We start from the raw sequence: 20,530 nt of genomic DNA on the forward strand, positions 1-20,530 counted from the left end.
AGCAAACAATCTGCAGGCAGTCATAGAGATATACAGCATGGAAATAAAACCTTTGCTTCAACTCGTCTATGCTGACCAGGTATCCCAAAGTAATCTACTCCCACCTGCCAGCTTCTGGCCCATATCCCTCCAAACCCTTCCTATTCATATACCCTTCCAGATGCCTTTTTAAATGTTGCAATTGTACTAGCCTCTGGTAGCTCTTTCCATATACGTACCATCCTCTGTGTGAAAAAGTTGCCCCGTTGGTCTCTTTTTTTTCTGTATCTTTCCCCTCTCACCCTAAACCTATGCCCTCTAGTTCTGGACTCCCCAACCCCAGGGAAAAGACTTTGTCTATTTATCTTATCCATGCCCCTCATGATCTTATAAACCTCTATAAGGTCACCTCTCAGCCTGCACATTCCAGAGAAAACAGCCCTAGCCTGTTCAGCCTCCCTATAGCTCAGATCCTCCAATCCTTGCAACATCCTTGTAAATCTCTTTGTCTATTTATCCTATCCATGCCCCTCATAATTTTGTAAACCTCTATAAGGTCACCCCTCAGCCTTTGCTGCAGAGAAAACAGCCCCAGGCTATTCAACCTCTCCCTGTAACTCAGATCCTCCAACCCTGGCAACATCCTTGTAAATCTTTTCTGAACCCTTTCAAGTTTCACAACATCTTTCTGATAGGAAGGAGACCAGAATTGCACGCAGTATTCCAAAAGTGGCCAAACCAATGTCCTGTACAGCCGCAACATGACCTCCCAACTCCTGTACTCAATACTCTGACCAATAAAGGAAAGCATACCAAACGCCACCTTCACCATCTTAGCTCCTTGGAAGTGGAGTTGCAGGTAGATATGAACCTGCACGCCAAGGTCTCTTTGTTCAGCAACAGGACCTTACCATTAAGCTTTCCTCGGTTTCCTTAGGACCTTACCATAAAGTGTGTAAGTCCTGCTAAGATTGCTTTCCCAAAATGCAGCACTTCACATTTATTAAATTAAACTCCATCTACCACTTCTCGGCCCATTGGCCCATCTGATCAAGATCTTCTTGTAATCTGCGGTAACCTTCTTTGCTGTCCACTACACCTCCAATTTTTGGTGTCATCAGCAAACTTACTAACTGTACCTCTTATGCTCGCATCCCAAATCCTTTATATAAAAAGGGATGATCACCTTATTGGGATTTTTTTTATAGACCCCCTAATATTCAAAGGGGAATTGAGAAACAAATTTGAAAGGAGATCTTAGTTATCCCTAAGAATAATAGGGTGGTTACGGTGGGGCAATCCCCATGTAATATTTTAAGTTCCACTTTGGAAATAGAACCAGTCTGACTCAAGATTGTGATGCAGACAGACTCTAACCTCACACCTTTAATGCATTGTCTGAGCTGAGATGTCACTTTTTTTTAATAAAACCTTTAATTATCTCGAGAATGTGACTTGAAAGAAGTATTGGGATTTACATATTAATAAACTGAAATCTGCAACCTATTCCAAAAGATGAAAGACTTAACAACAATCTAGGTTTGTTCAATATATCATTTCAGTTGCATGACACTGTAATCATTTGCTATAAATTCTGTCTCTTATGGTCCTGCTCCACAACTACCTAATAAAAAAGCAGCGCTCCAAAAGCTAGTGCTTCCAAATAAACTTGTTGGACTATAACCTGGTGTTGTGATTTTTAACTTTGTCTACCCCAGTCTAACACTGGCTTCTCCACATAAAAGATCATTTGTGTGCTTTGTGTTTTTTCTTGTCATTTCTTCTCTGAATCAACGACTGCTCCCATATATTATAAATTAGCTTTGGCTTGAAGGATATTGTTAACTTTCACTGTGAGCAAATGGAGTTTTACAGTTTTGTCCTATTATGCTTGATGCTGATTCTGGGTTTGAGAAGTCCACTAAACTGTTTTGGGTGTTTGTATCACTGCAGCAAAATGATCCCCTTGCCACTGCTAATGATTTTTGTGCTTTACATACTGAAATTTTGTCTCAAGTTTTGGATCTGTTTGGAACATGCTTTATTTAAAAAGTAGCTTGTTCGGAAACAGTTTGTCTTTAATTTGTGGTATCAAAATACATTTTATTCCAAATGAAGCTTTCCACACTAATATAAAAAGGAGATTCAAAAATTTCAAAGATTAAGTATTTAGTTTCCAAAGGCAGAAACAATGTGGTAAATTACGCTATATTAGTCTATGTATTTATTATTGATGTAATTCCAGAGTATTCCCAGAACGCTGAGAATTATTGTGGGAGTTTTAAAAAATTCATTCACAGGATGACGGCATCACTGGCTAGGCTCCCATTTATTATTCATCCTACTTGCCAAGCGGGCAGTTAAGAGCTGTCCATGTTGCTTTGGGTCTGGAGCCGCATGTAGGGCAGACCGGATAAAGTTGTTAGTTTCCTTCCCTGAAGAACATACATGAACAAGATGGCTGATTTAGGCTTGATCGCTCTCCACTATTGTAACGAAAAACTCAAAATTATGTCCAGATCATATAACACTGACTGCTGTACCTCTATTTTGGCTCTGGGTTTGGAAAAACACAATTGGTAGGGGTGATTCATTCTGTTTTTTCTGATAGGCAGCTGACGTCTGATTGCAGACCACAATAAATTCCCAAAGTATCTTGAAAATATTTGTCAATTTTCCTAGATTCTAGGAATGCTTTGGAGTTGCATTAATAATAGAGAATGACTTGATGCCTTTCATGACATTCAGACACCCCCCAACCCCCATCCAGGACACTTTTTTACAATCAATGTGTTTGAAGTGTAATCATTGTTTATAATACTGGAAATGTGGCAGCCAGTTTTCTCACAGCAAGCTCCCACAAACCACAATATGATTGGTTGCTGGTTAAGTGATGTGGTTGAGGAATTAAAATTCTCTTGGACACTGGGGAGCATGCCTCTGTTTTTCTTCAGCATCGTGCTATTGGATTTCTAAAATTCTTACCCTGTGCGGGTAGGCATGAGCCATTTTATCTCCTGTGAAAAGATGGCATAAATGTTGGCATTTTTAAATGTGAATGTTTTATCATGATCTCCCCAATTTAGAAATTGACTGAAAAATCTGGGTGAAGTCCACTTTCACCAAATCCTTGTGCATTAGATAATTATTAATCTTTATAATATCAAGAAAGTCATTTTGGAAAAAGCAGCAAAAGTTGTATTTGACCTTGGGGGTGGGACCTGCTGCATGTCATTCTCTGCAATGAGCTGTATTTCGAGGCAGGAACTCTATCTATAGTGCATTACATTACCTAATAGGTGAAATTTTAAAAAGATTTTATTTAAGTTTTTGGCAGGAGTAAAATATAAAGTCGTATTTATAGTATCTACTGTGGCAAAGAAAATGTGGCTTGCATTTTCCATTGTGGTATTGTGATATTTAAATATGGTGAAAGATTATTACTTGCACGGTGTGCAAGGATAGTGGGTTTGAATATCTAGTCAGAGCATTCACAATGAAAGCTACAATTATAAAGAATAAGGAAGCTCCAAGATTTTGTATCTGAAAGAAACATACAATACCAGACAACATCCGATCTGGCAGCAGCTGTGGAGAGATAACATTTTAAATCTGGATGACACCCCTTTACAATGGAAACCTGAATTGCTGGTTTGAACTTAGTTGGGATGCTTGGTCTTCCAGCTATTGTGCTTGCAGGACAGTCAAAGTCAGCTACTATTTATTCACTTGGTTATCCTGGGATTTCAACTGGGAAATTGACATCTTTTAACTTGGGTTAAAGACATCAGCTAGCTCAGTTATGACATTTGTCCCATTGACCTTCACTGTTCAAATGCATGAAGTCTATTTCAGGCTGTTGTGGGAACGTTGAGAAGAAATTGCAGAGCCCTTAACAGAAGTGTTTTGTATCATTTATAACTATGTGAGGTGCTAGAAGACTGGAGGGTAGCTAATGTTATGCCTTTTATTTAAGAAAGGCTGTAGAGAGAAGCTTGGGAACTATATAGGCCTGTGAGCCTGACATTGATAGTTGTTAAGTTGTTAGAGGTGATCCTGAAAGATAGAATTTACATACATTGCGAACATTCCTGATGACAAGCTTTTGCTTAAAACTTGGACTGTCCTGCTCTTTGGATGCTGTCTGACCAGCTGTGCTTTTCCAGCACCACACATTTTGACTCTGCAGTCCTCACTTTCTCCCATGCATTTGTTGACAAGGATTAATTAGGGATAGTCTGGATGGTTTGTGCGAGGTAAATGTCTCTCAAACTTGATTGAATTTTTGAGCAAGTAACCAAGAAGATTACTGAGAGCAAAGTATGGACATTGTTTATGTGGACTTCAGTACGTCCTTAGTCAAGTTAGATTACATGGCATTTCAGGTGAGCTTTAGGTCAGTTTTAGATCCATCTTTTGTTTGTCATTTTATCCAAATGATTTGGATGCGGGAATGGGTGGCATGGTTATTAAGTTTGCAGATGACACCTCAGTTGGTATAGTGGATGGTGAAGAAGAAGGTTATCGAAGATAACAAAGATCTTGATCAATTGGGTCCATGGGCTGAGAGTTGGTCGATGTTTAATTTGGATAAATGTGATTTTACATTTTGGTAAAACAAATTGCAGTAGGATGTATACAACTAATGTTAGGACCCTGGGCAGTGTGTCAAACAGAGAGGTGTAAGAGTTCAGGTACATAATTCTTTGAAGTTTGCGTCAGACATAGACAGGGTGATTAAGAAGGCGTTTAACCCGCCTGCCTTTGTTGCTTACTCCTTTTGAGTATAGGAGTTGGGATGTCATGTTGACGTTGTACAGGGCATTGGTGAGGACTCTTCAGGAGTACTCTGTGCTTTCCTGGTCGCCCTGCTATAGGAAGGATATTATCAAATTGGAAAAGCGCAGCAGGTCAGGCAGCATCCAAGGAGCAGGAGAATAGACGTTTTGGGCATGAGCCCTTCTTCAGGAATGGGAGGAAGAGAGCTTCTTCAAGGAAGGCATCCTTGCAACAGGATTCGCAGTAGGTTAAAATCTTCTAGGAGAAAGTGAGGACTGCAGATGCTGGAGATCAGTTGCTGGAAAAGCTAAGCATCCAAGGAGCAGGATAATAGAGCAGGAGAAGGGCTCATGCCTGAAATGTCAAATCTCCTGCTCCTTGGATGCTGCCTCACCTGCTGCGCTTTTCCAGCAACACATTTTCAGCTCTGGTCTCCAGCATCTGCAGTCCTCACTTTCTCCTATTATCAAATTTGGAGAGGGTTCAGAAAAGATCAAACAGGATGTTGCTGGGAATGGAGGATTTGAGTTATAAAGAAAGGCTGGGACAGTTTTTACTGGAGCATAGGTGAATAAGGGGTGACCTTAGAGGTTTATAAAATCCATGACAGGCATTAAGGTGAATAGCAAAGGCTTTATCCTGTGAGTGGAAGAATTCAAAACTTGGGGCATATTTTAAGGTGAGAGGAGAACTCTTTTAAAAAGTGCTAGAGGAAGTTGTGGTTGCAGTAACAGTTGCAACATTTTAAAAGACATTTGGATAAGTACATGAATTGGAACGGTATGGAGGGAAATGGGCCAAAAGCTTCTAAGCAGGAGTAGTTTAGTTTGGGACTATGGTCTGTGTGGACTAGTTGGACTGAAGGGTCTATTTCCATGGTGTCTGGATGAATAATGTCACTTGGCTGAATTTTTTTTTAAATTGGTATTTTGCTTTTCATTACATCTGTTTTGTTCCTTCCTCCTTTTGTCTTGTCTGCTTTTAATGCCCTTCCCTAATATTGCACAATGTTTTCCTTTTGGGTGAAGAGATCCCCTCAGGTGTCAGACGTCTAACTTGCTAATTTGTCTGTCTCTATTTGTTGTTCGTCAGTGATCTTTCTTTCTTTCTTTCTTTCTTTCTTTCTTTCTTTCTTTCTCTCTTTCTTTCTTTCTTTCTTTCTTTCTTTTCTTTCTTTCTTTCTTTCTTTCTTTCTTTCTTTCTTTCTTTCTTTCTTTCTTTCTTTCTTTCTTTCTTTCTTTCTTTCTTTCTTTCTTTCTTTCTTTCTTTCTTTCTTTCTTTCTTTCTTTCTTTCTTTCTTTCTTTCTTTCTTTCTTTCTTTCTTTCTTTCTTTCTTTCTTTCTTTCTTTCTTTCTTTCTTTCTTTCTTTCTTTCTTTCTTTCTTTCTTTCTTTCTTTCTTTCTTTCTTTCCTTCTTTCCTTCTTTCCTTCTTTCCTTCTTTCCTTCTTTCCTTCTTTCCTTCTTTCCTTCTTTCCTTCTTTCCTTCTTTCCTTCTTTCCTTCTTTCCTTCTTTCCTTCTTTCCTTCTTTCCTTCTTTCCTTCTTTCCTTCTTTCCTTCTTTCCTTCTTTCCTTCTTTCCTTCTTTCCTTCTTTCCTTCTTTCCTTCTTTCCTTCTTTCCTTCTTTCCTTCTTTCCTTCTTTCCTTCTTTCCTTCTTTCCTTCTTTCCTTCTTTCCTTCTTTCCTTCTTTCCTTCTTTCCTTCTTTCCTTCTTTCCTTCTTTCCTTCTTTCCTTCTTTCCTTCTTTCCTTCTTTCCTTCTTTCCTTCTTTCCTTCTTTCCTTCTTTCCTTCTTTCCTTCTTTCTTTCTACAATCAAAACCAGTTTATTGCACAACTATCTATCTATCTGTCTATATTTATGGATGTCTTCACTACTGATGCAGCTGGGTATTGAAGTGATTATTGCCATAGATTTATTCACTATAATCCACAGATTTCTTCACTTTTTCTTCCAATTTCACCATCATCCTGTTAGGTTATTTTTCTTTGAGATTCTTACACATTTGATGCAACTGAAATATGCTAACTTCTGTGATCAGCCAAAAATCTCTCAACACCAGGTTATAGTCCAACAGGTTTATTTGGAAGCACTAGCTTTCGGAATGCTGCTCCTTCGTCACGTGGTATAAGATCATAAGAAGCAGAATTTATAGCAAACGTTTATAGTGTGATTTAACTGAAATTATGTGTTGAAAAAGACCAGGATTGTTTTAAGTATCTCATGTTTTAGAATGGGCATGCTGGTTTCAGTTCTGTCATATGTAAATTCCAGAACTTTAAGTCACATTCTCAAGTGAACTTTAACAATAGGTGTCATGTTGGCCCAGATAATGTATTGAAGGTGTGAGGTGCCATGTGTGAGGCTGTCTGTGCCCCAATGTTCTGAACTGCTAAAACTTGTTAAGCAAGTACAAGCTTTGGAGGAACCTTTTTAACATTCTTCGCAATGCTTGCGAAGCAGTGTCAAGAGAGTGCTCTGAACAAAGGGACTAGTTCTCCCTTCATACAAAATTTTACATCACAGTCAGTAATGCTCCCAAGACAACCCCCTGCCACTCCCCCATAGTCGCATGCCACTCAAGACACAATGTAGTGATTTGATTACTTTCAGAAATAATGTGATGTAGACTATTCCCTAATGGCAAAATCTGGTGTAAATCTTTTTTTAATTTAACTGCAATGCTGCTCTTAATTCTGAATAGGAAATGACAATGTAAATTTACTCTGAACAGTAAGAGATGATAATGTAGTTTTTTACATTCTACCTGCAAGACAGAGAAACATACCCAGGGCATCAAATTTCTTGCAGGTCAGCAGAACAAGTTTAATCCTTTAACATCTCATTCCCTCCTTTTTATCATTTCATGATAACAAAGTGCATTTTTCAGCTTATTCATAAGTATCATACAGTCAGTATTTAACTAAGTTATTGACACACAACATACAGTGATTATAACATTAAAAATTACTAGCCCATGTAGTAGGTAGGATCCTCTCATGGTGAAAAAACATTCACCACTAAAGTTCTTAAATCCACAGTCCTTAGTGACAACTCCACCCCCTCCAAGTTGAGTGGAAACAAGTCAGTTATCCAAAATCTCCTTCAGTAAAGTCCAACCTGAAAATGAAATCCAGTCTGTTGTTGCACACCACTCTATAGAGAAATCTAAATTCTTGGATAAGGGCAGTTAAATACTTAACAAAACTTCTATCCTCCATCTGAAGTATGAGTGTGAAGTATGGCAGCTGCAGCAGCAGGGAAGGTGAATGCAGCTCTGCTGTCAAATGTAACAAAGCCAACTGGCTGTTTAGATGTTAGCTTTATCAGTGAATGTTCATATCCCTTAAATGGTCAAAAGAGAAGGTAAAGCTCACGTGGTTTAATATCCATAGAAAGTCCACTCACAAAAAGCGTATGGGCCTCCTCTTCACCGTTGTTGGCTTTATCACTTTTCGTGCTCATGATTGGGGAGCTGCTTGAATCAGTTGGATCAGGTTGTGGAGGGGCAGGCGGTGGTCCGAAAGCATGATTTACCTGTGAATGGAGAAACTCTAGAGATGAGTTTCACTATTTATGTCATTAATAAGTTTCGTACAATCCATAAACTTCTAAATTGTATTGCCTAAACAATTCAGTCATTTATAAACAACAATCAATGGTCCTAAAATCAAACCCTCGGGGACAGTGTTCAGGTTATTCCAAAGATTTTTCTTTGACAAATTAATACTTGGCTCATGTGAAAGCTGTCATGAATCTGGAACAGCAAGAAAACAATGTTTCCTGTGCTTTAGCCATTGAAGAGGCAGTTTCAGTTCAGATTTAAATCTCAAATATTCATGGGAAATAAATGCAGAAAATATTAAAATATGTTCTCCAAATGGAAACTGTAATTTCTCCATTAAAGCAAACAATAACCATTGCCACATATTAACTCTTAACTTCAGATATAGTTCAAAGGCCTGATATTAATGACAAAAATGGTCCTAATTTTTTTAAAGTTTCATGATCAATGTTTTTAATTAGAATGTGTGTTTGCTGCCAAACTGACATTGTAAATTTAACTTCCCAAATAAAACAGTCAGAATTACAGTGGGTACAGACCAGTAAATGTACAGCTTTGGTAGAGATCAACATTATTTGAATTTGCAGTACGCAGGGGGCCAATGAAGTCTTAACAATAATTGACTGCACTCAAACAGCTCAGCCTCAAGTTCTAATATATTCTGAAATCTTAACAAAACGTCAAAATTAAAATGCACACTTTTTGTGAACACTGCATTAAAAAAAGCAGCAAAAATATTTTAAAACAATACCCTCATCTGGCTAAAGCCTGACCACTGACACAATTGTTTTTTTTTGGACAGGTATTGTAGAATTTCAAACAAATCAGGGGGTCAAGGCCCTCAATCAATTTGTTTTAAGGTTACACATTTGATAATTTTTAAAAGGACCCAATGTTGTATAATAATGTAAAAACAAAAAATCTGCCCGAATATATAGTCCACAAAGCACATTAATTTGAGATCCTGATTCAAATAAGGCAGATCAGTTACTTAAAAGGATTTTGGGTTTCACCCCCACACTCCCTGCAAAATTAAACCAGTTCCCTGTAATTACAGCCAATCTGCCAATTCACTCCTTATTCCTTGAATAAAGACAATGCTGTTGTATCTTGTCATCATTCTTCTTGGGTTTTAAAAAATGCTGGAAGTCCTTAGCATGGCTTTGACTTACATTTTTCAACAGATTCAACCCTTGCAAGGTTGACTGGCATTATAAGCATCTTCAAATTTTGACCATACACAGTGAACACAAAACTAAAACTTAAGCCAGCAAAGAGTATCACATAGTATTTCAGTAACAAATCTGGGTCTTGATAGACACTCATAATCTGGATTAGTAGGGCTGGAAGAACACAGCAGTTCAGGCAGCATCCGAGGAGCAGTAAAATCGACGTTTCGGGCAAAAGCCCTTCATCAGGAATAAAGGCAGAGAGCCTGAAGCGTGGAGAGATAAACTCGAGGAGGGTGGGGGTGGGGAGAAAGTAGCATAGAGTACAATAGGTGAGTGGGGGAGGGGAGGAGAGGGTGGAGTGGATAGGTGGAAAAGAAGATAGGCAGGTAGGACAAGTCATGGGGACAATGCTGAGCTGGAAGTTTGGAACTAGGGTGAAGTGGGGGAAGGGGAAATGAGGAAACGGTTGAAGTCCACATTGATGCCCTGGGGTTGAACACCTGCACCAATCAACCACACCGCCCTGTGGCCCAACATTTCAACTCCCCCTCCCACTCTGCCGAGGACATGGAGGTCCTGGGCCTCCTTCACTGCCGCTCCCTCACCACCCGACGCCTGGAGGAAGAACGCCTCCTCTTTCACCTCGGAACACTTCAACCCCAGGGCATTGATGTGGACTTCAACAGTTTCCTCATTTCCCCTTCCCCCACCTCACCCTAGTTCTAAACTTCCAGCTCAGCACTGTCCCCATGACTTGTCCTACCTGCCTATCTTCTTTTCCACCTATCCACTCCTCCCTGACCTATCACCTTCATCCTCTCTCCCACTCACCTATTGCACTCCATGCTACTTTCTCCCCCCCCCCCCCCCTCCTCTAGCTTATCTCTCCACGCTTCAGGCTCTCTGCCTTTATTTCTGATGAAGGGATTTTGCCCAAAAGTCACTTTTACTGCTCCTCTGCTGGCTGAACTGCTGTGCTCTTCCAGCGCCACTAATCCAGAATCTGGTTTCCAGCATCTGCAGTCATTGTTTTTACCACATTGTCATAATCATCAACCTTTTCCATGTGAATTTCCTGTCTACTGTCAGATATCAATAGTCTATTGTTTAAGCTACAATAACCAAGATCCTCAAGAATTCTGACTAGACTTGTGCAAATAAATTATGCATTTAAAACCTCTAATAGAAATGGGACAAGCATTCCTAAAGTCTCAATTTCCTAATTTATCTCTGTATACCAGTCCAGTGTCTTTTGTCTTCACATCCACTTCAGGGTCCTGACCTCTCCACTTAACAATTGGTCTAAGGCAGGGTGATTGAGACACTCAGTAGGTATCGTTTATCTTATGTAATACACTCTGGAGCCTCAAACCTCACTATTAGAGGACTCTGACCTCCGAATTCCAGGGGAACTCTTGCCTCCCTTTCGAGTGGTTCTGAGGACTCCAACCTCTGAATTCCAGGGGGACTGTAATCTCCCTTAGGACTCCGAAAGCGAACTTGTCGGCATGTACGTTACCTCCAATTCCGTCACTGTAGAGTCCCAGAAGACAAGGGGTTGACTGAGTTTTAGGTTAAGGAGAGAGATCAAGGTAAATCTTACCTCGTGGGCCCATCCGTCTCACTCCATCGGCACTCAGATGATCACGTATCTAGTCCGCCCAGAAGCTTTGTATATGTTGGAATTCCACCAAATGTTAGGCTCTTTTTCTAACTGCAATATGCCAACTTCTGTGAACAGCCAACGTTTATTAAGTAAGTACAAGCTTTGGAGGAGCCCTTAACAGACTTCCCAATGCGTGTGAAGCAGTGTCAAGAGATCTCTCTGAACAAAGGGTTCAGTTCTTCCTTTACACACACTTTTACATCAGTTAGTAATGCCCACAAGACAACCCTCAGCCATTCACATGTAGTCACATGCCACTCAGGACACAATGTAGTGATTTGATTATTTCCAGAAATAATGTAGTGTCTATTCCTTAACGGCAAAATCTGGTGTAAATCTTTTTTTTTCAAACTGCAGGGTGTGGTCAGAATTTTAACTGCAATGTTCTTATTAATTCTGAATAGGAAATAACAACAATATAAATTTACTCTGAATAGTAGGAGATGGCAATGTAACTTTTTTTCATTCTACCTTCAAGACAGAAACATACCACCCTAACCCTGGGACATCCAATTTCCTGCAGGTCATCAGAAAAATTAACCCTTTAACATATCAGTCCCTTAAAACACACAAAATTATGAAGAGAATACATAAGATAGTAGAGAGGATGTTTCTACTGGCAGGTGAAACTAGAACACCATGGGCGGCACGGTGGCACAGTGGTTAGCACTGTTGCCTCACAGTGCCAGAGACCCGGGTTCAATTCTCGCCTCAGGCGACTGACTGTGTGGAGTTTGCACAGTCTCCCTGTGTCTGCATGGGTTTGCTCTGGGTGCTCCAGTTTCCTCCCACAGTCCAAAAAAAAATGTGCAGGTCAGGTGAATTGGCCATGCTAAATTGCCCGTAGTGTTAGGTGCAGGGGTAAATGTAGGGGAATGGGTCTGGGTGGGTTGCGCTTCGGCGGGTCGGTGTGGACTTGTTGGGCCGAAGGGCCTGTTTCCACACTGTAAGTAATCTAGTCTAAACAAGAGGGCATAACCTCAAAATTAGGAGTAGCAGATTTAGTACTGAATTGAGAAGGACCTTCTTCACCCAGAGGGTTGTTAATCTATGGAATTCCTTGCCCAGTGACGTAGTTATAGTTATAGAGTCATAAAAATCAGCCATGATCTGATTGAATAGCAGAGCAGGCTTGAAGGGCCAGATGGCCTACTTCTGCTCTTAATTCTTATGTAAAATGTTTTAACTATGCTGGTTCTTTGTTCTTGTTTTAATTATTTATACTTATCTAAGCGATGTCACCCAGCAATCTAAATTCACTTGAGTCCTGTTCTAACATTGAAACTTTATTTATTCCAAGTAATTATACAATTACGCTTGATGGATCAGATTACCATGTCCTAGAGTCATGGAGTCCTACAGCATGGAAACAGACACTTTGGTCCAACTGTCCATGCCAAACATAATCCCAAACTAAACTAGTCCCACCTTGCTGTTTCTGGCCTTTATCCCGCCAAATGTTTCCTATTCATTTACATAAGTGTGTACTTACATTAGTGTCTTTTAAACATTGTAACTGTGCACGCATCCACCACTTCCTTAGGAAGTTCGATCCATGTGTGAACCACATCCTAGGAAAAAACATCTATCATTAACACTACCTATTCCCTTTATAATTTTGTAAACCTGTATAAGGTCACCTCTCAACGTACTACATTCCAGTGAAAGAAGTCCCTGCCTATCCAGCCTTTCTTTACAACTCTGACCTCTCATATCTATCAACGTCCTGGTAAGTCTTTTCAGAACCTCGTCCAGTTATGACTTGGAAATGCTGGTGTTGGACAGGGGTGGAAAAAGGTTAAAAATAACACAACACCAGGTTGTAGTCTAATGGGTTTATTTTGGCGCGTTGCTCCTTCAGGTGGCTATGGAGGTTGATGAAGGAGCAGCGCTCCAAAAGCTAGTGCTTCCAAATAAACCTGTTGGACTATAATCTGGTGTTGTGATTTTTAACTTTATTCTTGTTATAGCAGGGTGACCAGAACTGGACACAGAATTCCAGAAGAGGCCTCACCAACATCCAGTGCAATCTTATCATAACGTCCCAACTGCTAAAGTCAAAAGGACTGTGCAATGAAGGCAAGTGTGCTAAATGTTGTCTGAACCACCCTGTCTACATGTGATGCAAGCTTCAAAAGAATTCTATACCTGAACCCTGAGGTGTCTGTGTTCTACAACGCTATCCAATGTCCTACCATTAATTGTATAAGTTCTGCCCCTGTTTGTTGTACCAGGATGCAATAGCCTGTATTGCTCTAAATTGAACTCCAGCTGCCACTTTTCAGTCCAGTGCCCCATTTGATCAAGATCCCTTTGTAATTCATTATGAAGGGCTTATGCATGAACTGTTGACTGTGCTGCTCCTTGGATGCTGTCTGACCTGCTGTGCTTTTCCAGCGCTGCACTTTTCAACTGACTCTCCTGAATCTGCAGTCCTCACTTGCTCCTCGTAACCTCCTTCACTATGATGCCACCAATTTTGGTGTCTGCTGCAAACTTACTAACCTTGACTTCTATATTCTCATCCAAATCATTTATATAAATGACAAACAAGAGGACCCAGCAGTGATCCCTATGGAACACTGTCGGTAACAGGCCTGTAGTCCAAAAAGCAACCTTCTACCACCACTCTGTCTCTTGCCGTTAAGCCAATTATGTATCCAATCGGCAAGCTTACCCTGAATCCCATGTGATCTAACTTGACTAATTGGTCTACCATGCAGAACTTTGGCAAAGGCTTTATTAAACATCTTCTGTGGGCCTCAGGTGAAGCATGGCTGATAATTCCAGCTTTCAAAGAACGAAGAAAATTTCCAGCCCAGGAACAGGCCCTTCGGCCCTTCAAGCCTGAGCCGATCCGAATGTACTGTCTAAACCTGTCGGTCAATTCCTAAGCATCTGTATCCCTCTGCTCCCCACCTACTCTTGCATCTGTCCAGACGCATCTTAAATGAATCTAGCATGCCTGCCTCTACCACCTAAGCTGGCAACGCGTTCCAAACGCCCACCACCCTCTGTGACGTACTTGCCACGTGTATCCCCCTTAAACTTTCCACCTTTCACCTTGAAAGCATGACCTCTCGTTATTGAATCCTTCACCCTGGGAAAAAGCTTGTCTCTATCTTCATGATTTTATAAACCTCAATCAGGTCCCCCCTCAATCTCATTTTTTTCTAATGAAAATAAACCTAATCTACTCAACCTCTCTTCATAGCTAGCACCTTCCATTCCAGGCAACATCCTGGTAAACCTTCTCTGCACCCCCTCCAAAGCATCCATATCCTTTTGGTAATGTGGTGACCAGAACTGTACACGTATTCTAAATGCGGCCGAACCAATGTCTTGTATAATTTTAACATGACTTGCCAGCTCTTAAACTCAATACCCCAACCAATGAAGGCAAGCATACTATATGCCTTCTTGACCACTCTATCCACCTGTGCAGCAACCTTCAGGGTACAATGGACCTGCACTCCCAGATCTCTCTGCCCATCAGCTTTTCCCAAGGCTCTTCCATTCATTGTATAATTCGCTCGAGAATTAGAATTGCCTAAATGCATCACCTCACATTGGTCTGGATTGAAAGCCATCTGCCACTTTTCCACCCAACTGTCCAGTCTATCTATATCCTCCTGTATTCTCTGGCAGTCCCTTATGCTTTCTACTACTCCACCAATCTTCATGTCATCTGCAAACTTGCTGATCATACCAACAGTGGCCTCTTCCAGATCACTTATGTATATTACAAACAAGTGGCCCCAACACCAACCCCTGTGGAACACCACTGGTCACCTTTTCTCCATTTCGAGAAGCTTCCTTCAACTACCACTGTCTCCTGTTGCTCAACCAGTTCTTTATCCACCTAGCTAGAACACCCAGCACACCATGTGACTTCACTTTCTGCATTAGTCTACAATGGAGAACCTTATCAAACGCTTTATTAAAGTCCATGTATATGACATCAACAGCCCTTCCTTCATCTAACAACTTGGTCACTTTCTCGAAGAACTCTATTAAGTTGGTAAGGCACGATCTTCCCCACACAAAAGTGTTTCTATTTGCATGTTTGGGTTGGTGATACCATTTCCTGTTGTGATGTCAATTCCTGTTCTCTTTCTCAGGGGGTGGTAGAAAACCCAAACACATCAGTGTTTTGCCTGAGGCCCACTGAAGATGTTAGGGTGACAAAACATCTGGAAATGAACCTTCCAGCTCAGCCAGCAAACCTACATCCAGAACATCAACCTGAGCTACAAATCTTCTCAAAACTCAATTTAATAAAGTCCAAGTAAACAATGTCTACTGCTCTGCCTTCATGAATCTTTTTGGTAACTTCCTCAAAAAAACTGTCAAGTTTGTGAGACATGGTTTTCCTTGCACAAAATTATGCTGACTGTCCTTAATCAATCAAGTTTTGCCTCTCCAAATGCACGTAAATCCTACGTTCTAGAATCAGGGGTGTAGGTTTGCTCGCTGGGGTGTAGGTTTGATATCCAGACGTTTCATTACCTGGCTAGGTAACATCAGTGGCAACCTCTAGAAAGCAGGAGACAACAGCTTCGCTTCACTTGGAGGTCACCACTGATGATACCTAGCCAGGTAATGAAACTTCTGGATATCAAACCTACAGCTCAGCGAGCAAACCTGCACCCTAAACCTCAACCTGAGCTACAAACCTTGCAAAAAGTTCTAGAATCACCTCCAACAAGTTACCCACAACCCAAATCAGGCTCTCTGATCCAAAGTTTCCTAGTTTCTCATTTTTAACCTTTCTGAAACAAAGGCACATTAGCCACTTTACAGGCATCGGGCACCTCATCCGTAGTTAAAGATGATGCAAGTATTTCTGTAAGGGGCCCTGCAATTTCCTCCCTTCCTTCCCATAGTGTTCTGGGATGCATTAGATCAGTTTTGGAGATTTATCCATCTTTATATTCTCTTAAAACCTCCTGTACTGTTAGGTTCTTTTCCTGAGGTTTCACACAGGAGATGTAATTTGCACGCACCAACTTCTGCAAACAGTTAAAGTTTATTAAAGCTCGTACAAACTCGGTGACCCCTTTTGACCCTCTTTGCAGGCATGCGAAGTCGAGTCAAAGTGAGGCCTCAACCAAAGAAAACACATCCCCTTTATACAGGTCAGTTGGTAATGCGTACAGATACTCTGGCCACTCCCTCACAGTCACAGGCCACTTCCTGTCACGTTACCCCAGGTACAATGGTAGGATGAGATCATCCTCCAAGATGATGCAAATATAAATCCCCTAATCCTGGGGAATCATTATGCAGACCATTTCCTGACTGATTCCCCAAGATAATGTAGATGTGATATGTCCTAGCTTCAGGGGATTGCTATGAAAGTGTTTCTGAATGCAAGGCACTGAATGATGGTTTAATTTGATAATAGTAGAGGAGTAGTAGCAAATGACTGTCAAATGGAGTGGGAGTCATCCGCAGTCCTGCATGAATGTCATCCGTACCCACTTCCAGAATGTTCAGTCAGTGCAGTTTAAGCCTTTAATGTCCAGAGAGATATTCCAATTTAAACTTTTAACACTACAGTATCTCCTCTTCTGTAATGTGAACTGTTCTCAAAACATCCGTCTTCATTTCCCTGAGCATCCAGGTTCAAGTCTCCGCTGCTTCTGATGTGTCAAACACATCCAAACATGATAGTGTGGCCAAATGGTGCTGATTTTAACAGGTTTTATTGCACAGTGGTGAGGGGCCAGAAGTTCTGAGTCATGGTCAACCAGTTCCCATGTGTCCAAACAGGTTTTTGATTAAAATAACTACAGTCGCTGCTTGTAATCTTGTTATTGCTAGCAATATTAATTGCTTTGTTGTTTGCAATGTGAATTAATTAGCAAAATAAGTAAAGAGGGCATTCAGTAGAGCAAATACCTCCACCATGCTGTACTTATAATTGTGCAGCTCTTCCTTGCCTGATTGATGCTCTGCAACTACAAAGCTGGAAAAAAAGCCTTTTTTTTTGTTGAGGTTCCATATCTGAAGGGAGCTTCAGTCCAATCTGCATTCAACAATCTGCTCTGAAAGTTCTGCTCACATTTTGATAGCTCAGAGTCATAGATGTACAACACGGAAACAGACCCTTCAGTCCAACTCGTCCATGCTGACCAGATATTCCAAACCAATCTCGTCCCACCTGCCAGCACCCGGTCCCTATTCATATCCCATCCAGATGCCTTTTAAGCGTTGCAATCGCACCAGTCTCCACCACTTCCTCTGGCAGCTCATTCCATACACGTACCACTCTCTGTGTGAAAAAAATGCCCCTCAGGTCTCTTTTTATATCTTTCCCCTCACCCTAAACCTATGCCCTGTAGTTCTGGACTCCCCCACCCCAGGGAAAAGACTTTGTCTATTTATCCTATCCATGCCCCTCATGATTTTATAAACCTCTGTAAGGTTACCCCTCAGCCTCCAATGCTCCAGGGAAAACAGCCACAGTCTGTTCAACCTCTCCCAATATCTCAAATGATCCAACCCTGGCAACATCCTTGTAAATCTTTTCTGAACCCTTTCAAGTTTCACAACATCTTTCTGATAGGAAGGAGACCAGATTTGCATGCAATGTCCTATACAGCTGCAACATGACCTCCCAACTCCTGTACTCAATACTCTGACCAATAAAGGAAAGCATACCAAACACTGCCTTCACTATCCTATCTACCTGCGAATCCACTTTCAGAAGCTTGTGAACCTACACTCCAAGGTCTCTCTTTTCCAGCAATACTCCCTGGGACCTTACCATTAAGTGTATAAGTCCTGCTGAGATTTGCTTTTCCAAAATGCAGCAACCCCACATTTATCTAAATTAAACTCCATCTGCCACTACTCAGCCCATTGGCCCATCTGATCAAGATCCCATTGTAATCTGAGGTAACCTCCTTCACTGTCCACTACACCTCCAATTTTGGTGTCATCTGCAAACTGACTAGCTATACCTCTTATGCTCACATCCAAATCATTTATATAAATGATGAAAAGTGGAGGATCCAGTACTGATTCTTGTGGCACTCCACTGGTCATAGGCCTCCAGTCTGAAAAGGAGCCCTCCACCACCACCCTCTTTTCAACCTTTTGAGCCAGTTCTCTATCCAAATGGCTGGTTTTCCTGGTATTCCATGAGATCTAAGTTTGGTAACCAGTCTCCCATGTGGAACCTTGTCGACTGTCTTACTGAAGTCCATATAGATCACATCCACTCCTCTGCCCTCATCAGTCATCTTTGTCACTTCTTCAAAAAACTCAACCAAGTTTGTGAGACACGATTTCCCACGCACAAGGCCATGTTATTGTAACAAGTTCTACCATAACACCAGCAGCAATCTACAACATGGTTACTGATGAAGTTAATTTGTCCTATCACCATATGTTAATAGATCATTTTTTTATAAAAGTGATTTTGTGCCTTTGCTAAAAACAATTTCATTCTTCCTTTAGCTACACAATCCATCTACTGGGTTTCATTTGACATCCATCTTAGTTTTTGAGAGGGCCTATAAACAGGCTACCATGGGTAAAAACATTACATCTGCCCATCTTCAGTGGCCGATGTAAAAGCATAAGATTGCAGTGAATTATTATTTTGTAAGTATTAATCTAGTGCCAGCTACTCTATTTTCTAGATATTGAACAAGTAAGTATTGGTTGAAAGAAAAAGTGTTGGAAACTCTTGACAGGTAACCTTTGTGGAGAGATAAATAGTTAACATTTCAGATTGCTTACTTTCTGAAAGATAATTAAAGTGAGTAATTGGTGTTGACTTAAGTTAGGTCTTGTAAACATTGTGAAGGGCTAACTGATGGCAGGGTTTCTCAATTTTGATAGGAAAAAAATACAATGATGGAGATTGAGGTTCAGACTGATCTCCTTCAAGAAGCCAAGGAGAGTATCGAAGCAGCAAAGAGCTATAAGGATGAGCTGGAACAACGGTTACAAGGACTAAATCAAGCAAGAAAACAGGTCAGTTATTTTATTGGTGATCTTTCATTCACGGAAGAACTGCATTTACCTTTCAGGTAACCTTGAGACATTCCAATACACTTCACAGTCAATGATTTTGTAATCTGAAATATAGTCACAATTGTTTTGTAACCAAATTGTGCACAGCAAGAGTCATCAAATGATTGTGACATGAATGGTCAGTTGCATATTGGATAAACTGGGACATAGACATCAATGGCAAGGCAGGATTTCTTGACCATTTCTACTTGCGCTTTAAGGTGATGAATTGCTCCTTCTTGAATTGTCATAATCTGTGTGACAGAAATCTCCTGTGGTACTGTTTGCATGGGGATTCCAGGGTTCTGATGCAGCAGTGAGGTGTTTCCTACATTGCTGCATTGTTCACATGTAAGACCATAAGACTTAGGAACAGAAATTAGGCCATTCAGCCCACTTACTGTATCTGTTACTCCCGATGTGGTCTCCTCTACATGTGATCAGTATGGACATCTACTCGCACAGCGCTTCAGAGAATTTCTCTGGGACACCCGCACCAACCAACCCCACTACCCTGTGTCTGAACACTTCACCTCCCCCTCCCACTCTGCCGAGGACATGCAGGTGCTGGACTCCTCCATCACCACTCCCTTACCACCAGAGGCCTGGAGGAAGAATGCCTTATCTTCCGCCTCAGGACCCTCCAACCCCATGGCATTGATGTGGATTTCACCAATTTCCTCATTTCTCCTCCCTCCTCCTTTTTCTCTCTCTCTTCCACCCCCCCCCCACCTTATCCCAGTTCCAACCTTCCAGCTCAGCACTGCCCTCATGACCTGTCCATCTTGCTTCCCACATATCCACTGCACCCTCCCCTCCAACCTATCACCATTACCCCCACCTCCATTCACTTATTGCACTCTTAACTACCTTCCCCCTCAGCCCCACCTCCTCCCTCCCATTTATCTTTCCATCCCCGAGGTGCTCAGCCTCATTCCTGACGAAGGGCTTTTGCCTGAAACGTTGATTTTCCTGCTCCTCAGATGCTGCCTGACCTCCTGTTCTTTTCCAGCACCACACTCTACACTTACCTGTGCTCTCACTATATCCCTTAGTTTTTTTTTAGAACTGTAAAGGAATTATCTTCGCTTTAAAAGCGTTTACACAGAAGATAGGTGAGGTGCTAAATGAGTATTTTGTCTCAATATTTACTGAGAAGGATATGGAAGCTAAAGAACTTGGAGAAAGAAATAATGTAATGAAGTGTCCGTATCAGAGAAGGTGGTGTTAGATGTCTTAAAATGCATAAAAGTGTGACCTGGTCAGGTGTTTCCCAGAACTCTGCAGGGCTCCTTGCTGAGATATTTTAATCACTGGTAGCAGTGGGTGAGGTGTTGAAAGACT

General features: G+C 41.2%; 1 protein-coding gene across 5 annotated transcripts in view; it reads left to right on the forward strand.

The window, feature by feature from the left end:
* Positions 1-20,530, forward strand: part of crlf3 (cytokine receptor-like factor 3) — a 72,171-nt gene that overhangs the window by 23,807 nt on the left and 27,834 nt on the right. For 2 of the 5 annotated variants that reach the window (XM_072558937.1, XM_072558936.1), the window contains exons 2-3: positions 13,129-13,237; positions 19,013-19,147. The exons of 1 other annotated variant lie outside the window; for it this stretch is intronic. In XM_072558937.1, coding sequence (XP_072415038.1) covers positions 13,232-13,237; positions 19,013-19,147 — 141 coding nt within the window. In that variant the 5' untranslated portion in view covers positions 13,129-13,231. The remainder of the gene's footprint in view (positions 1-13,128; positions 13,238-19,012; positions 19,148-20,530) is intronic. 2 more of the 5 variants (XM_072558939.1, XM_072558938.1) reach the window with 1 other exon arrangement.

This window comes from Chiloscyllium punctatum, chromosome 39, assembly GCF_047496795.1.
Source record: "Chiloscyllium punctatum isolate Juve2018m chromosome 39, sChiPun1.3, whole genome shotgun sequence".
Lineage (NCBI taxonomy): Eukaryota > Metazoa > Chordata > Chondrichthyes > Orectolobiformes > Hemiscylliidae > Chiloscyllium > Chiloscyllium punctatum.